This window comes from Brachyhypopomus gauderio, unplaced genomic scaffold (genome assembly GCF_052324685.1).
Source record: "Brachyhypopomus gauderio isolate BG-103 unplaced genomic scaffold, BGAUD_0.2 sc34, whole genome shotgun sequence".
In the NCBI taxonomy this organism is placed as follows: domain Eukaryota; kingdom Metazoa; phylum Chordata; class Actinopteri; order Gymnotiformes; family Hypopomidae; genus Brachyhypopomus; species Brachyhypopomus gauderio.
The window spans coordinates 3,569,664-3,586,329 of NW_027506866.1; the positions used below are offsets into that span (position 1 = coordinate 3,569,664).

The 16,666-nt window shown below is 47.4% G+C and overlaps 2 protein-coding genes across 25 annotated transcripts in view; one reads left to right on the plus strand and one right to left on the minus strand.

Moving 5' to 3' along the window:
* Positions 1-365: 365 nt before the first annotated feature.
* LOC143485380 (uncharacterized) lies at positions 366-5,979 on the minus strand. Its single transcript, XM_076984809.1, has 2 exons — positions 5,808-5,979; positions 366-4,242 (listed from the first exon to the last, which is right to left on the minus strand). The coding sequence occupies exon 2, from the start codon at positions 4,223-4,225 to the stop codon at positions 3,560-3,562; it is 666 nt and encodes a 221-aa protein (XP_076840924.1). The 5' UTR covers positions 4,226-4,242; positions 5,808-5,979; the 3' UTR covers positions 366-3,559.
* A 17-nt stretch (positions 5,980-5,996) lies between these two features.
* Positions 5,997-16,666, plus strand: part of scrib (scribble planar cell polarity protein) — a 119,568-nt gene continuing 108,898 nt past the window's right edge. For 13 of the 24 annotated variants that reach the window (XM_076984783.1, XM_076984790.1, XM_076984795.1 and 10 more), the window contains exon 1: positions 5,998-6,928. In XM_076984783.1, coding sequence (XP_076840898.1) covers positions 6,770-6,928 — 159 coding nt within the window. In that variant the 5' untranslated portion in view covers positions 5,998-6,769. Of the gene's footprint in view, positions 6,929-16,666 lie in introns of all 24 variants that reach the window. The other 11 variants (XM_076984796.1, XM_076984799.1, XM_076984800.1 and 8 more) reach the window with 4 other exon arrangements.

The window sequence follows — 16,666 nt, forward strand, 5'->3', positions numbered from 1 at the left end:
TTCGCGGGCCTTTTTTGTGATTGTTGCGGGCTGAAATGTTTGATGTTGCGGGTGTTTTTCAAAAACATTGCGATGGAAGTTGCGGTGTGTTTTTGCTTTTTTGTGAGTACATTACAATAGGGAGTAAATGTTGTATGGTTTCCTCTATTTAGTAGTCCATTTTAATTATCTATTTACCTATTTATTCAGGGTTGCCAACTTTTCAGGATCGCTTGAAGTGAGATTTGAACCTGGAGGGGGTGGCAAACATTAATTGTTGGTATCGGAGAGCCACTTCTGACACCAGTTGTGGCATGGTATGGGAGAAGGAGGCTGCAGACAAGTCCATTTTTATCAAAAACAGAGGTTTTATTCTCACCTCGCAAGAAAATTGGCTCTCACAGGCACAATCAGTTCAAACTCGAGGCCTCAATTAGTTTGACCTTGAACATGAAACACGGGGAGGTCATGAAGACGGCAACGTTACACATACATGGAGGGGGAACTACGATAATGCACATGTACATAATAAGATGGACCGGGGTGACTTAATAACACACAATTAATAATCATTAATAACACTATACAGACATAAACACCACATAATACGCATAACAGGGCCGGAGCCACAAGGGCTCATGGGTAATGACGTCACCCTCTGGCACCCCCCATTGGCCTGACGCTACACAGCCCCCCCAAGAGGTCAGCCGTCCCGGCGACCACACACAGGACAGTCCAGGAGCGTAAAAGGGCAGAAACATGGTATCAAACACACAATGAGCATCAAACACATCATAGGGGCAACCAAAACAGTACAAGGTGGCATGAACATCTTTCCAGGCACAGTCAACACAGAATTACAGCCGGATGAGATAGATCCTACTCATTGCGCAGGTAAAGCGCAAATACAATCCTAGAGGAAAAAAATAGCAAGGGCAGTAGAACTCAACACAGACGGATGTCGTGTACAAGGCATTAACATACCGACTCCCGGCATTAAACATGAGCACAGCAGTACGGTAAAAGTGTCAAGGTGGCATCAAAACGGTCAGGCATCACCACAATGCACAATAAACACAAGTCTGGCACAGAACAGACTTGGTACAACAAACAGAGAGAACAGTGCACATAACCAGTGTGCATGAGTAAGGCGATCAACAGTTACATACACAATAAAAAATAAAAAAGAACAGTCCATAACACAGCATGAGAATGTTAACAAAGCAGTTCACAGTGAGAGAACAGTCACGTGAGACTCTCGCCGGTCCCTTCTTGGCAGCACGTGTCACAACAATGGACAAACAGTTCAACTCCAGCTCTGCAGCCCGGCCACCAGAATCTCTGTCTCAGTCTGTGGAGAATTCTTGTGATGCCAAAGTGGCCTGAGCCTGGCAGACCGTGGACGGCCTGCAGGACAGTGTCACGCAGACCTTGTGGCACCACCGCTTGAGTCAAGCGAGCCCCAGTGCTCGGGTCTTCCCGGGTCGGGTTTTTCACGGCTGGCGAGACAGCACGTCAGAATTCCCGTGGATTCTGCCTGGTCTGTGCTCGACCACAAAGTGGTAGCCTGGCTAACCATCTCGCTAGCTGGCCCTCATGCTCCTGGAAGTTCAACAGCCATTGTAGCGATGCATGGTCTGTCCTCAGCAGAAAAGGCACACCGTACACCTATGGATGGAAATGCCAAAGCCCCTCAACCACTGCCAAAAGCTCGCGCCGTGTCACACAATAATTTTTTCAGCTTTGTCCAGGCGGCGGTTGAAGTATGCTATCGCACACTCTGAGCCCTCTTGGACCTGTGACAGTACCGCATCCAGCCCGTGGTCGCTTGCATCAGTGTCGACAATAAAGCATTCAGTTGGGGATGGATAGGCCAGAGTAGGCGCACTGCACAGTTTGCTTTAGTGTACGGAAAGCACACTCGGCGTCATCAGGCCAGCTAAATCTCGTTCTGCCACCCCTTGTCAGGTGGTGAAGTGGAGCAGCAATTTCCGTGAACCCCTTTACAAAACGGCGGTAGTATGACGCGAGCCCGAGGAAACTGCGAACTTGTCGCACCGTAAGCGGGGTGGGACAGCGGCCATCTTGACGGGATCAGTGGCTATGCCCTCACCGCTGACCACATGCCCGAGAAAATTTATGCGATGCTGAAGGAGGTTACATTCAGCTGGGTTGAGGGACAGATTCGCCTCCTTTACTAAGCCCAGGACCAACTCTAGGTTGGCAAGCGCAGGCTCGAAACCTGTAGCATGGACCAGCACGTCATCCAAATACACCACACATTTACTGCTCGGAACCCCAGACAACACTCTTTCCATTAAACGCTCAAAAGTGGCCGGTGCGTTACAGAGCCCGAAGGGGAGGACCTTGAAGTACCAAAGACCTGCACCGATCGAAAACGCAGTCTTCTCCTTCACTGACTCGTCCAACGGGACCTGCCAGTACCCTCTACGCAGGTCCAGGGAGCTGAATCAGTCTGTGCCAGCTAATCGCTCAAGTGTGTCGTCTACTCACGGCATCGGGTAAGAGTTGAGTTTAGTGACAGCATTTAAACGTCGGTAGTTGACGCAAAAACGCCATGAACCATCCTTCTTCCTAGCTAGGACCACGGGGGCAGACCATGAACAATTTGAAAGCTCAATTACGCCGGCCACTGCCATTTTGCAAATTTGGTGCTCGGCTGCCACACGCTTGGTTAAAGGGAGGCAATGCGGTCTCAGGCAGACAGGCTTTGCGTCGCCCATGTCAATCGCATGGCTCGCCAGCCCCGTCCTCGAACAATCACGCTCGCTCACAGCAAACAGTCCCCATAGCGATTCAGCAGCTCGCGGAGTAGCTCGCCCTGCGACGCAGACAGGCCCACACTACATCTAAGCCACAACTCATGGACCGGGTCCCCCGGTGACAGAATCGGCAAGTCACGACTCACTGGCCCAGCTGACGTAACGCACAAACGTGAGGCTGTATCATCTCCACAGCATACATCGACCCTTCGTCTGTTTAGCGATAACACTTCCCGTCTATAGTCGATAACAGCCCCATTCTTCCCCAAGAAGTAATTCCCAAGAATGCAGTGATCCAACACGTCCCCGACCCAAAACTAATGCGCCACAGGTCCCTGCCCGAAGTCAAAGAAAACATTGATGCGTCCCAGCAGCTCAAACCGCTCGCCGGTCACTGAGATTAAATTCCCTCTGACACACTACACAGCATCAGGCCCCCTCTGAGCAATCATTAATCAGTTCAGGCCTAATTAACGAGACCAAAGACCCCGTATCGAAGCGGTAACAGAGATATCGCCAAACTTACATGAAATATGCCGGTCGCGTTGTCCGGCGATTCTCGAAACAACGAAAGAGGGTTGGCCAGGGAGAACCGCAGTTGCTGCGCGGTTGCTGCGCCCCAGCATACTGGCTGGCTTTGTCGCTGCGAGCCCCGCAATTCCAGCAGACCAGTCAGTTGCTTCCTTGGCAGTCGTGTGAGCGGGTCTGTCGGGGCATCCTGTCACCTGCTCCGCCCTGACGGCCTCGTCAAGGGAGGTTGGGGTGTTCAGGTGGACGTGTCTCCTCAGCTCGGCCGGCTACACCGCGCCCAGAAAAAAATCTAGCGCTAACTGGTGCTGGGCCTCGCTCTCAAACAGGGGGTAGGCCAGGTGAACCAACAGCGCCAGCTTCGACGCCAACACTCTCAGACCTTCTCCCTGAACACGGCGCCGCCTCGCCAAGAGCTGTTTCGCCGTCGACTCTTCCGGTTGCCACCCGAACCTGCTCCGGAGTGCCGCTTTGAGTGGTGCCAGCGCGTTCCTGTCCTCCGCGGGTAGCCTAACTAGAACCCTGAGCGCAGGTCCTCGTAGCACCAGGCACAGTTGAACCGCTGTCTCCGCGTCCGACCAGTTCTCGTAGTTGGCGACTGCATCGAGCTGGGCCTCGAACGCCACCCAATCCGCTTCGCCGTCATAGCCAGGCAGGCTAAGCCGGCGTGTCTGGACGGTCGTCGCTTCCGGGTCTTGTGCACGTGTGGTGGCGGGTGATGGTGGTGTCTCGTCACGCGTGTCGCGCATCCCGGCGGGTGTCGTTCTGCGTCCGAGCAACGGTGGTACGGTGTTGCTTGGCCCGTCAAGGTGTTGTCTAGCCGATTTCCTGCCACTCCTTCGCTTCTCCCTCAGCCCTGCTTCAAGCCGTTCGAGCTCTCCGGAAAGGTGGAACATTTCGTCACGGAGAGCCACTTCTGACACCAGTTGTGGCATGGTATGGGAGAAGGAGGCTGCAGACAAGTCCATTTTAAACAGAGGTTTTATTCTCACCTCGCAAGAAAATTGGCTCTCACAGACACAATTAGATCAAACTCGGGGCCTCAATTAGGTTGGCCTTGAACATGAAACACAGGGGGAGGTCATGAAGACGGCAAAGTTACACATATATGGAGGGAGAACTACGATAATGCACATGTACATAAAAAAAATGGACCGGGGTGACTTAACTAATAACACACAATTAATCATCATTATTAACACTATACAGACATAAACATCACATAATAAATAACTTGTGGCGTCCCCCAAGGATCAATTCTTGGGCCGTTACTATTCAACCTATATATGCTTCCGTTACCACATATAATTAATAAACATGGTATTAGTTATCATCAATATGCAGATGACACTCAACTTTACATTTCTCTAGAACCTAAGGCCCTAAAATCAATTTGCTCACTGTTTGACTGCATAGATGATATACAGACATGGATGTCTGACAATTTTCTGCAATTAAATAAACAGAAGACAGAGGTTCTTGTTCTTGGCAGTGATTCACAAAGGAATGATGTCCAGACCTATTTAAACCAAATGAATCTGAATGCCAGACAATGTGTTAAGAACCTGGGCGTCACCTTTGATAATGAGCTCAGCTTCAAATCACACATCATGACTACATGCAAGACAGCTTATTTTCACCTTCGAAACATTGCTAAGGTCCGAGATATGCTCACTCCTGCTGACAGTGAAAAACTTGTTCATGCATTTATCACATCAAGGCTAGATTATTGTAACGCTGTTCTATCTGCTCTTCCAAAAAGCTCTATTTCGCACCTACAGCGAGTTCAGAACGCGGCTGCAAGGGTTCTGACCCGCAGGAGAAAGAGAGATCATATTACACCTGCACTCCACTCACTGCACTGGTTACCTGTCAGCTTTAGGATAGATTTTAAGGTTCTAGTCATGGTTTTTAAATGTCTTCATGGTCTTGCCCCTCTTTACCTCAGTGAAATGATAGTTAGATATGTTCCAGTCAGGTCTCTGAGGTCTTCAAACAGTAATCTACTGGTGATTCCTAGATGCCGATTAAAGATTGGCGAGGGTGCTTTTAGCCATTATGGCCCAAAGCTCTGGAATTCTCTTCCTGAAGAGCTCAGAGGCATTTCATCCCTGAATAGTTTCAAGAACAGTCTCAAAACTTTACTGTTTAGATCTGCTTTTAGTTAAGAAACTCTAGTCTATTATTTTATAATTTGTCACTTTATTTAATTATTTCTTTTATCTTTAATTTTAATATTTTATTATTTATACTGTAAAGCACTTTGAGTTGCATGTATGTATGAAAGGTGCTATACAAATAAAGATTATTATTATTATTATTATTATAATACGCATAACAGGGCCGGAGCCGCAAGGGCTCGTGGGTAATGACGTCACCCTCTGGTACCCCATTGAGCCGATGCTAGCCAGCCCAATGTATGTGTTGTGAAATAATAGTGATAAAAATCAAAATAAGTAATTGTTATTACTTATATACTGTTTCAATATTTTATGCAAGAATGTATGAGAATAGTACCTGAATCTTACTGAACTTCACGGCCTGTTGGACGCTTCCTAGGCGTTATTCCTCCAGACCGCTAGGTGTCCTCACGGAGCTGGAGTCACACCGCTGTGAGGCGCCGTTAGTCCTCCAGACCGCTAGGTGTCCTCACGGAGCTGGAGTCCCCGCCGTGAGGCGCCGTATCCCCACACATGAGGCGGGTTTGGTAAGAGAGGAACCGCTTCTCTCAGCACCTCAAGACGCGGCTACAAAAGCAGGAAATTCCCTGGAGAACCAGCGCAGCCAGGTGTGTCGCACATTAACGAGTTTAGCCCTGTGAGTAACAACACGCGCTCTCACCATCTCTCGCGGGTTCCTCGCGGATCTCGGATCTTCCTCGCGGGGCGTGAGAGGCGCGGCGAGCCGGTGGAGCAGCAGCGCAGCCCCGCCACCACACACCTGGAGCGCCGCGGTGCGCCCGGCTGGCCTGCCGCCGTGGCCCGGGTCTCCACGCTGGGTTGGGTGTAGTTGAGCGTCAGGGTGGTGCTGCAGCAGCGCTGGGCTCCAGCACACCGACACGATCCGGTCCTAAACGCCGGAACAGCGAAGATCGGAGCAGGTCCATTAGTGCTGGAGCTGGACGGGATCATTACTGAACCACACCACGCGCCTCTTACACTGATATTTACACTGTTGTTTTAATGGCATTTTAAGAGATGTGAGTTCTACCTGAGCTTGAAATACCAAAGAAATCTGTTGCTAACTAAACTAGTTTGTACGGATTTGTGGATCTGCCGTATGTAAAGAGAGCAGGTTCCCTCCACTGGACCGGACCCGCTGCAGGTCGCTTCATCTGCTCGTGTTCTGGAGGGAGTTTTACTCTCATCGTGGATCACATTTAACGATTTGAACGTTACACGACGAGATCACCCCCCCATCCGCCCTCCACTCCCATCTTCTCTAATGCGGAGGGCCTGATCCACCTCCAACACCCGGACATGCTCAAGTGTATTCCCCTGTGGCGGTGCAACCGCCACGTCGAGTCGGTGGATAAGCGACACTGCTCCCTGCACGGCGTGCCGGACGAGATCTACCGATACAGCCGCAGTCTGGAGGAGCTGCTGCTGGACGCCAACCAGCTGAGGGAGCTGCCCAAGGTAAGAGGGTCTGAGCAGGGGGTGTTATCACGGACGTCAGGTAGGACACACCTCGGGTTTATAACAATAACAATGTTTTTTAACGCCGTGATTATGCCAAACACTGACTCTTGGGGAATTAGATGGTTGTGCGCATGTATTTAAGATGATGCTGACTTTGCCGTTGGTAGTGTGTGTGGTAAGCGAGTCTCACCTGAGGCCTGTGTGTGTGTGTGAGAGAGAGAGAGAGAGAGAGTGTGTGTGTGTGTGTGTGAGATGTGTTGGAGCTGAAGCTCGTGAATGCATCACCAACACATTTCAATCTAAACAGCCGCGAGCACTTTAGTCTGACTCGGTCATGCCGTGCCGTCCTCTGTAGTCCTGGCAATACATTCATCTTGGTGAAGGAAGACTCTGCTAGCCAGGCTGGTTAGCTAGCGTGGTTCGGACAGAACAGCAGAAATGCTGACGACCAAGTCCCTGGTGCAGAGACCGATCAGATCTCGGACATACGGGCGCCCTGCAGCAAGGAGAAGCAAGATGATGTTTTTCTCTTTGAAAGCATAAAACAAGAACACTGAGTTTGTACATTTTTCTATTTATTATGCTCCATTTTATTATGTGGGCATTTTAAATTTATTTTGTAATTAACAGGATTCATATTAATTCTGGTGTCTTGTTGAAAAGTTAGATTGAAGAGCACAGAAGTGTGTCAACGGCACCTGGTTAGTACACTGTTGTCTTGGCACGCGACTGTGAGCTGCAGCTCTGGTCAGGACCTGCTTCTGTCCTGCCGGTGCCATATGGTGCCTCTCAGTGTGGTGCTGCTACCATGTGGCGTAAGCTGCTTGGGCCAAGCCCCTCCCCCACACTCATAACAGTTATTCATGACTAATAACACACTGGATCCTAATGACACTGCTCTACAAAGCCTATTTAATGGCATGCAATATGTGTTGACAGTAGATTCCATCTATGATACTAAGTGGATAATAATAATGTAGAATACTTAGCTCAAGATCGTAACAGTTCAAGACACTTAACATAATGCCAGCCAAGGTCAGGTACATGGTTGGGTACAGAGGGTGCATGGTTGGGTTGTGACCTCTTCCACCAAGGTTAGGGTGAGTGGTTATTGCGGGATGAGTTGAGAGTGAATGAACGGTTTGGGTGTCGGTGCCAGGGTGGCATTAGTATGAGCAGATGGAGGTTTAGTGTCCTCGGTGAGTTTTCTGAAGCCTAGTCCACAGATCTGGGCTGCTGTGACCATCAGCCAAATGTAACTTGAATCTTGGGAATGGCTAAAGTGGAAAAAGTAAATTATGCATCTTAGACTGTTAGAAGAAGACATTACATATTAGTTTTGAAACACTAGATGAAACTTCACTGTAGTTGTAGTTTTAAATTATAGCTTGGTAGGAGCTGTATTTCACCATGTTGTACTAAAGAGGCTATGGTACGGCCCAGTATTGCAAGATGCAAACAGATCAATAGGTAGGTCTGGCCATTCTCATATACAATTGCTCAGGCTGTTTCTGCATCATTGTTTTGTTTGACCACAGCTGTATAAAGACAAATAGGAGATCCTCACAGTTGCTAATTTCTGTGGAAAAATGGCTGGCAGCTTTAGATCCAGCTTAGCACCCAACTTACTGATCCTGCTTCATGAGTGGTGCCAGGAATCTGAAGAGGACTTCCCTTATGCTCTCTGTAATCATTCAGGGGGAATCTCTGGCTCTGTCAGTTGTGCAGTACCTAATCCACATCATATCTGGCAGCACAGGCCCCTCCCTGCCCAACGAGCGCCTGTGGAGATACGTTGGGTACGGGGGGTGATAACGGGATTAACCCCACACACCTGCAACAACTCACCAGCTGGCAGAGCTTTGGTTAAAGGCAGCGCAGGTCAGCTCAGCTTAGTTACCTGCTGTCAGTCTTACATGGGCAGGTAGAACACCTCGTTCCTGCCCGCCTTCGTTTCAGGAAGTGGGAGGTTCCAACTACTGTCCCTGAGGCACTGTTTTGTTTTTAGAGCAGGAGGTGGGGGTGGGTCCTTCAGCTTTGACAGTCATGCCATATCTTGTGACAACTAACATAGTAGGTCCTTTCAGCCAGACTGACATCCTCCACCCAACTGCACATATTGAACGTGCAGCCTCATTGTGCTGCCGTTGTTTGCTTTTTTGTCAGCCATGATTCACATGATTGCAGTCATGGGAGATAAAAGAACAAACTTTCCTCATTTGCAAAAAACTCAAATTACTAATGAGTCAAATGTTGGTTTTCATCTTGGCTGCCGGGCCAAGGTCAGTGGCATGCTGGGTAAGTGTGAGTGTGTCAGGGAGGTTCTCAGTGTTCAGTGCTGGGTAAGTGTGAGTGTGTCAGGGAGGTTCTCAGTGTTCAGTGCTGGGTAAGTGTGAGTGTGTCAGGGAGGTTCTCAGTGTTCAGTGCTGGGTAAGTGTGAGTGTGTCAGGGAGGTTCTCAGTGTTCAGTGCTGGGTAAGTGTGAGTGTGTCAGGGAGGTTCTCCTCAGTATTCAGTGCTGGGTAAGTGTGAGTGTGCCAGGGATGTTCTCCTCAGCGTACAGTGCTGGGTAAGTGTGAGTGTGCCAGGGATGTTCTCCTCAGCGTACAGTGCTGGGTAAGTGTGAGTGTGCCAGGGAGGTTCTCAGTGTTCAGTGCTGGGTAAGCGTGAGTGTGTCAGGGAGGTTCTCCTCAGCGTACAGTGCTGGGTAAGTGTGAGTGTGTCAGGGAGGTTCTCAGTGTTCAGTGCTGGGTAAGTGTGAGTGTGCCAGGGAGGTTCTCAGTGTTCAGTGCTGGGTAAGTGTGAGTGTGTCAGGGAGGTTCTCCTCAGTATTCAGTATTACAGTATTACAATAATATTGTAAAAAAAATTTTTTAAGTGGCAGTTTGTCACGCTTCGCAAACGTTTCTGCCAGTGTTAGTTGTGTAGGACCTTTCTTTTTGTCTTCGGTTTTCTTTAGAAACTCGTCATGTTGTTTATGGTGGTATTTCGCTAAATGCTTGATTAGTTGTATTAAAAGTTCTTACAGCTTTACCACCATGCTTAACTTTACTGTGGCATATGTTGCACTCTACCTCTTCGTCTTTGTCGTCCTTTAAGGTAAAATAATCCCACACAACTGACATTTTTACAGATAACTTCACATTTACATGGCCGTCTTAATGGTTAGGAGATGCCACTGAGCTAAATTGGGGAGACTATGCTCGTGTGCTGAAGGTGTGCTGGAAAACGCGGACCAGATTTTACTCTCACTGGCGAAAACACAGCAAAAACCGGAATGGATTATATAAATGGGTGCAATAGGAAAACCCGGATCGGACTTTCAAAAAAAAAAAATATTGGATCGGGACAAACCTACGTGAGTGTGCCAGGGAGGTTCTCCTCAGCGTTCAGTGCTGGGTAAGCGTGAGTGTGCCAGGGAGGTTCTCCTCAGCGTTCAGTGCTGGGTAAGCGTGAGTGTGTAAGGGTGATTCTCCTCCGCGTTCAGTACAGCTTTGTATTGTCACCACTCAGGAAGGGAAATACCACAAATTTACAAATAAAAACTTAAAATAAGCTTACAAAGTCTACAAACGCAACTTGCATTCACATATTACCAAGAGACCATAAATCCCTATGGATGTTTTAATGCATATTTTCTTCTTAATCTTTACCCCTAATAGTGTATATCTGAAGCGTGGAAGTGAAAGGTAGGTGTGATTAATAGCTGCAATTAGTCACTAAACGCCACTTGAATGTGTGTTTTATTGGCTTTACCGCCCTGTAGGTGGTTGCAGACCTGTTTACAGTGCAATCATAATAGTGACAGGGAAAGAGATGCTACATTGTAATTATATGGTTACATTGCAATATGACTTGCAACACATGAGGAGTCTGCTGGTGAATCCTTGACATGGTTAAATATTAGCCTGTATTTCTATTTATTTCTATATTTTTGTTTGATTCGAATTGGATCATGAGTACTATGATTCAGATGGTCCACAGAACGCCCATCTGGAACAGCTGTGATTGGTCAAAATGTTCTCAGCATGCAAAAAAAAAAGCTGTGATTTTGTTGGAGTTAATTTGCATATTGTGGCTTTCAGCAATATCAGTACTGTAAAGGCCAACATCACCAGCAATATCAGTACTGTAAAGGCCAACATCACCAGCAATAAAGAAGCAGAGAACTGTATAGCCCAAATCACCAGACCCTTGGTACTCCACATGCACAGTACACATTTCATTTGTAGTTACAGCAGAAATCTGTTAGGCTGCAAATGCTCAACGCTACAGTAAAATCCAAACAAATTCATCAAGCAAAGGACCCTGAGCTGTTGTCTTTCAAGCAGCCATAAACACAGGAGAGGGGCTCTTTGGCAGGAATGAAAAATGCTTTATGGATTAAAAGTGATGCTAACATTTGAAAACTCTTCTGTGCAGATGAGTTAGTGTGTTGGTTTGGTTATAAGTGCGTTTGTCCCAGATGTATATTGGATGGTGTTCTTATTGCGCCAATGTGACCTAATGCTAGTTTTGTAGCGACCTGCATGTTCCAGGGTTAGACACACCCCCCCCCCCCCCCCAACACACATGCACACTCTTCTCAACATCCTGTCTTTGTGCACCCTTCCCTGTGCAAAATTAAGAGTTTTTTCATGCGTGAGAAGATGTTATTCCTCGTGGTTCTCCATTCATGGTCATCTTAAGCCTGACCCTACTGCTCACTCCCTAATGCTCACTCCCTAATGCTCACTCCCTACTGCTCACACCCTACTGCTCACACCCTACTGCTCACTCCCTAATGCTCACTCCCTAATGCTCACTCCCTAATGCTCACTCCCTAATGCTCACTCCCTACTGCTCACTCCCTACTGCTCACACCCTACTGCTCACTCCCTACTGCTCACACCCTACTGCTCACCTGCGTCTGCTGCCATCACAGAACCTCACCACAGTTGCCACAGTGTTGTCAGCTGTTCCTGCTATTGCCACAATTGTTTTTAAAGGAACAGATGTTCAGTTGAGGTCATCACATCGAATGTAGCATTTGGTCTACCCTGTAAATAAGATTCTTCAGGTACAATATTTATTTTCATTTCTTTATTTGCCGTGGTGTAATGTGGGTTCTTAGTACCTTTGATTGATCTTGGAAATAGTTTTATCAAAAAGCAATGAAACCTGAACCCAAGTGATCGTTGTAAGCTTGCATGGATTTTCCCTTTGGGATACTCCAGTCATGGAACACCGGGGAAGAGTGGACTCTCCGGCTGCATGTGGAGCAGGTGTGGAGCAGGCCATCCACATGGGGACTATAGTCAGCTTAACCCACCATTTTAAAAAGCCTTTTTTGGATTGTGCAGTTTTGTGCCAACAGAGGCAATGCTGAAATGCGTCCCAGCCTACTAATGCAGTCTTTTGACTTCGTCATTAGTTCAGTCTCTTCTTTCTTTCCAGCAACTCGTCCTGGCTGTGTTGAAGATGTTGCCGACTCCTGTTTCTCAGTTTGGTCATCTATCAGCATAGCCCTGTAGAGACTAGTTAGTATTATGCAGGTTTCTTGCCACTTGTTACATTTATTAACATTTTATTACTGTATTTTTTGGCAGACCTGTAATCCTGGTTTTCTCTTGCTCTCTCTCGCTCTCACTCTGTGTGTGTGTGTGTGTGTGTGTGTGTGTGTGTGTGTGTGAGAGAGTGAGTGCACGTGTCGTCCCCCAGCAGAACTGGGCCAGCAGTTCCCATAAATCAGTGCCGTGTGTTTGTGCACTCTGCAGTAAGCCCACCCTCCTCCACCTCGACCTGCTGCCTCTCCCAACCTGCTCAAGCGCTTTTGCATCAGTCTGTCTCTGCTTCTCTCCTCCTCTGAGCTCCTGGCTTCATTCTCTTCTTTGTTTCCTATTGGCTCTAACAGATGCATGGCAGCGATGGAAGGGTTTTGTTTATAGCAAACAAATGAACAACAAAACAATAACGTATTTTCCTACTCTTTCTGAACAGAACAACTTGGTATGCACAATTAATTCAACTAAAGTTGATCTGGATTTTATACACACTTTACAACAGGGTGACCGCAGGAGGGGTTTGTTATAAACACCAGAACTGTAAGCAATGGAACCTTCGCTTGAATGTCTGGATAAACTGGTTGAACGAGGTCACAAGCACAGGGACAGTGGCCTTCTGGTGAACCCAATGACTTCACAAAGGTCAAACTAACTATAGGGTCACAGACGACTGGCTCTACCTTCAGACGCTGCCTGTGTGTCTGGAGCTCGGCCGTGCACGATGGTGACTGGGATTTCAGTGAAGTGGTTGGTAACATGGAGGCCCTGTTGCCTTTTGTCCAAGGTGCCTCCATGTCCTGCCCAGGGGAGTCCAGGGGAGGATCAGCGCCTGGCAGGCCGCCCACCCCCTCACAACAGGGAGGCCCAGCTTAAGAGAAATAATCTCACACACACACACATCAAAGCACCAGCGTGCCGTTCCATGGTGTCTGGTGGATCTGGCAGGGAGATCGCTCCTGTTCTTGCACACCCAAAGTCATGCCCTTGTATTCTCATAAACTCCAGACAAGCTGAGCCGGTCATCTGTGTTTTAGGGTAAACACGGGCATCTTGGGGCAGGACGTGGGGCAGGCCCAGCCAGCGGGATGAGTGGAGGGAGTTCAACAAAGGGAGGTGTGTCATGGCCTGCCACGTCAGAGTTTCTGCAGTGGGGCGTAGGGTGGTGCAGTCTGGGGAGGTGATGTGGACAGGGGCGTAGGACTGTGGGGGTGGAAGCTGCCTCAAGCCCGTGTTTACCCTAAATGTCCTGCGCCGCACCCAGTCCCAGAGGCTTTAAGCCCAGGGCCAATCCTGCTAGCACTAGGGAGAGTTCAGGAAGAGGTGAAGGATCGCAGTGGGTTGTCCCCAGGGCGACATGCCATCTCAGTGGGCCAAACAGTCGTAGTGGGACTTCTCATTTGGGGCATGTGATTCTCTAGAGTTCTCTGCATCTCTGTTGTCTGCATGTGGTCCTTCTAAGCAGGTGTATGACTATGTAAACACGCTCAAGCACAGATGGTCCCGGCTGAATAATTAAAAGTCGCTCTGGCGTGATTCACTCAGGTGCTCATGACACCACGGCAGGTGTCCGCATTAGTGTGAGTGTCTGTTTCATGTAGTGCTAGGTGTTATGACCAAAATTCTATGTCACTGTATTTTTCGAAATTTTATCAGTTTCATGTAATTTGACAGTTTTTTTCCCCCCTTGCATGATGTGTTAACTGCATTGATTGTGAATAGAATTACTACAGTAGCATGGTTAAGAGTACCCTATTCAACTGTTAGAACAATGTCTCCACCTAAGTATTACATGTAATACAGATTTGCATGGCCCCACATGATCAGTTTTCAAATGGTAGCACTAAAGTAGTGAATGAATCATATAGCATGACAGTTGCAGTAAAAATGTAAAACCTTATACAACTTATGTGATCCAGCTACACGTAATAGTATAAATTGCACACCAGTTAATAAAAAATAAGTTATTTATTTAGACATAAAGTAGACAGGGCTGTTTGTCTTGTTGTACTGAAAAGTCCTAAATATCACCGTTAATCTATTCTTAAAGTTGGGTTGGGAACTGGGTCAAAATGGGTAAGCAAACTATGATGACTTTCAACTTGACAGTTTAGCTCGGCTGTATTCCTAACCAGATTGCACAGTAGGGGCGAGAACGAGTTTTCAAACCTGTGAATTACAAATCGTTCGTGTGTTTACATGGATGCAGCCACAAAGTCGCCAGGTTTGCTTCATGCAGGGTTGCCAGGTCCTACAAAAATATCCCGCACAAAATCAGTGTAAAACCCACCCTTCAGAAGCCTAAACTAGCCCAAAGCCCAAAGTTGTTGATGGGGGTGGGGGGGGTGGCGAGTGTGTAAAATGGAGACAAATTGAGTATTATATTGCGATCGATTCTTAGTGTTGACTTGTAAACTCCCGCAGTAGCCCAACTCAAAAGTAGCCCAAAAACCTCACCCCGTGACTCCTGAATTTTTACCCGCGGCTGTATTTTCAAACGAGCCCAATTTGGCGTGAAAAATTGGCTTTTGAAAAAACCGGCTTTTGAAAAAGTCCCCCCCAAATTACATCCGTGAGGTTAAATGTACTAAATGTTGGCTTGCATTTCAAATATCATGTTTAGCTGAATAAACATGTTATCAACCCCTTTTAATGTACAGTATGCTTACAAATTCATGTTTAACTGAATAAACCGTTGAACACGAGTAGCCTACATTTTATTGAGGATGTTTTTTTTTCTTCTCAAGCAGTCATTGATGCATTTTGGAAACAGGAGATGAGCCCCTGGTCTAATGTATCGCTTGGTCCTCTGTATTAAGAAACCCTATCTCAGACTTTTAGTCATTACTTGGGTAGCACGCATATGAGCCGTTTTAATATAGATTAATCTAGATTAATTTCAAGATTTCAGTGAGATTAATCTAGATTTAAAAAATTAATCTATGCCCACCCCTAGTATTTATATAAATATGTAACTTAATTAAGCTGAAGGTGTTGGAAAATATTGAAAATGGACCTTGAAAGTGCTTTAATTCCACCTTGTTAAGGTGTATGAACCCTGCAAACATAACTTGCCGTAAAACACCGCACTGAAGAGCGGAATATGCGAAGATACAAAAATCGAGAGGTGCACATGTTCGTGACGCCGCTGCAGATGGATCCTGGCGCCAGTCGTGACACGTCAAGTATAAGCAGCGTTATGGCTGTTGCAACGGATTTTTCACGGCTTCTTTCTTTGGCTAAAGTTCCTTTGGGGCATCATCTTTTACTTCAGTCTTTGGTAGAACTTCTGGTTCAGAACGTCCCTCGTTTTCAGTAAGCTAGATTTGCATGTGTACTTAGCGGCGCAGCAATAAAAAGCGTTCCTTGAGAAACAATTAACGACCGTGCTGCGTTCTGGACACGTGAAGGTTATTTAAACTGGTGTGGCCGGTATATGAAAAATTATTATGATAACAAAAATAAACGCAAACCGCAGTTTTCGGTGCAAACCGGTATACCGCCCAGCACCAGTTTCATGTCATGAACTCTGACTTTTAAAGGAGCCAAATATGGCTGAATCAGAAAAAACTTCATAGTCTACCACGGCGTGATGCCTCGCCGTGATGCTGTGATGCCTCGCCGTGATGCCCTGATGCCTCGCCGTGATGTGATGCCATGATGCCTCGCCGTGATGCTGTGATGCCTCGCCGTGATGCTGTGATGCCTCGCCGTGATGCTGTGATGCCTCGCCGTGATGCTGTGATGCCTCGCCGTGATGTGATGCCCTGATGCCTCGCCGTGATGTGATGCCATGATGCCTCGTCGTGATGTGATGCCGTGATGCCTCGTCGTGATGTGATGCCATGATGCCTCGTCGTGATGTGATGCCTCGTCGTGATGCCTCGCCGTGATGCCCTTTGATTGCTCCATATTCATATAGCCAATCATATGTTTATCTTATGCATATTTTGTGTGTGCATGCACGTCCTACAACTCCTGAAAGCTGGCTGCTGTTGTTGTTTATATTGTTCAGTTAAATACATGTCCTGTATGACCCACGCTTCAAACCAGCCTTATCACCAGTGTCTAATCACCGGCCTTGGTCTGTAGCATCATGTACCTACCTGTTGAGGTACAGTAGCTAGATAATACAAAGCTTAGACATAGATGTTTTGTTAGTTTAGAGGGTAATAAAAAAAAAACAAAGAACAAGC

Bases quoted from the DNA above. Each gene is read 5' to 3' on its own strand.
- LOC143485380 (XM_076984809.1), bottom strand. From the start codon at position 4,225: ATGCCACAACTGGTGTCAGAAGTGGCTCTCCGTGACGAAATGTTCCAC.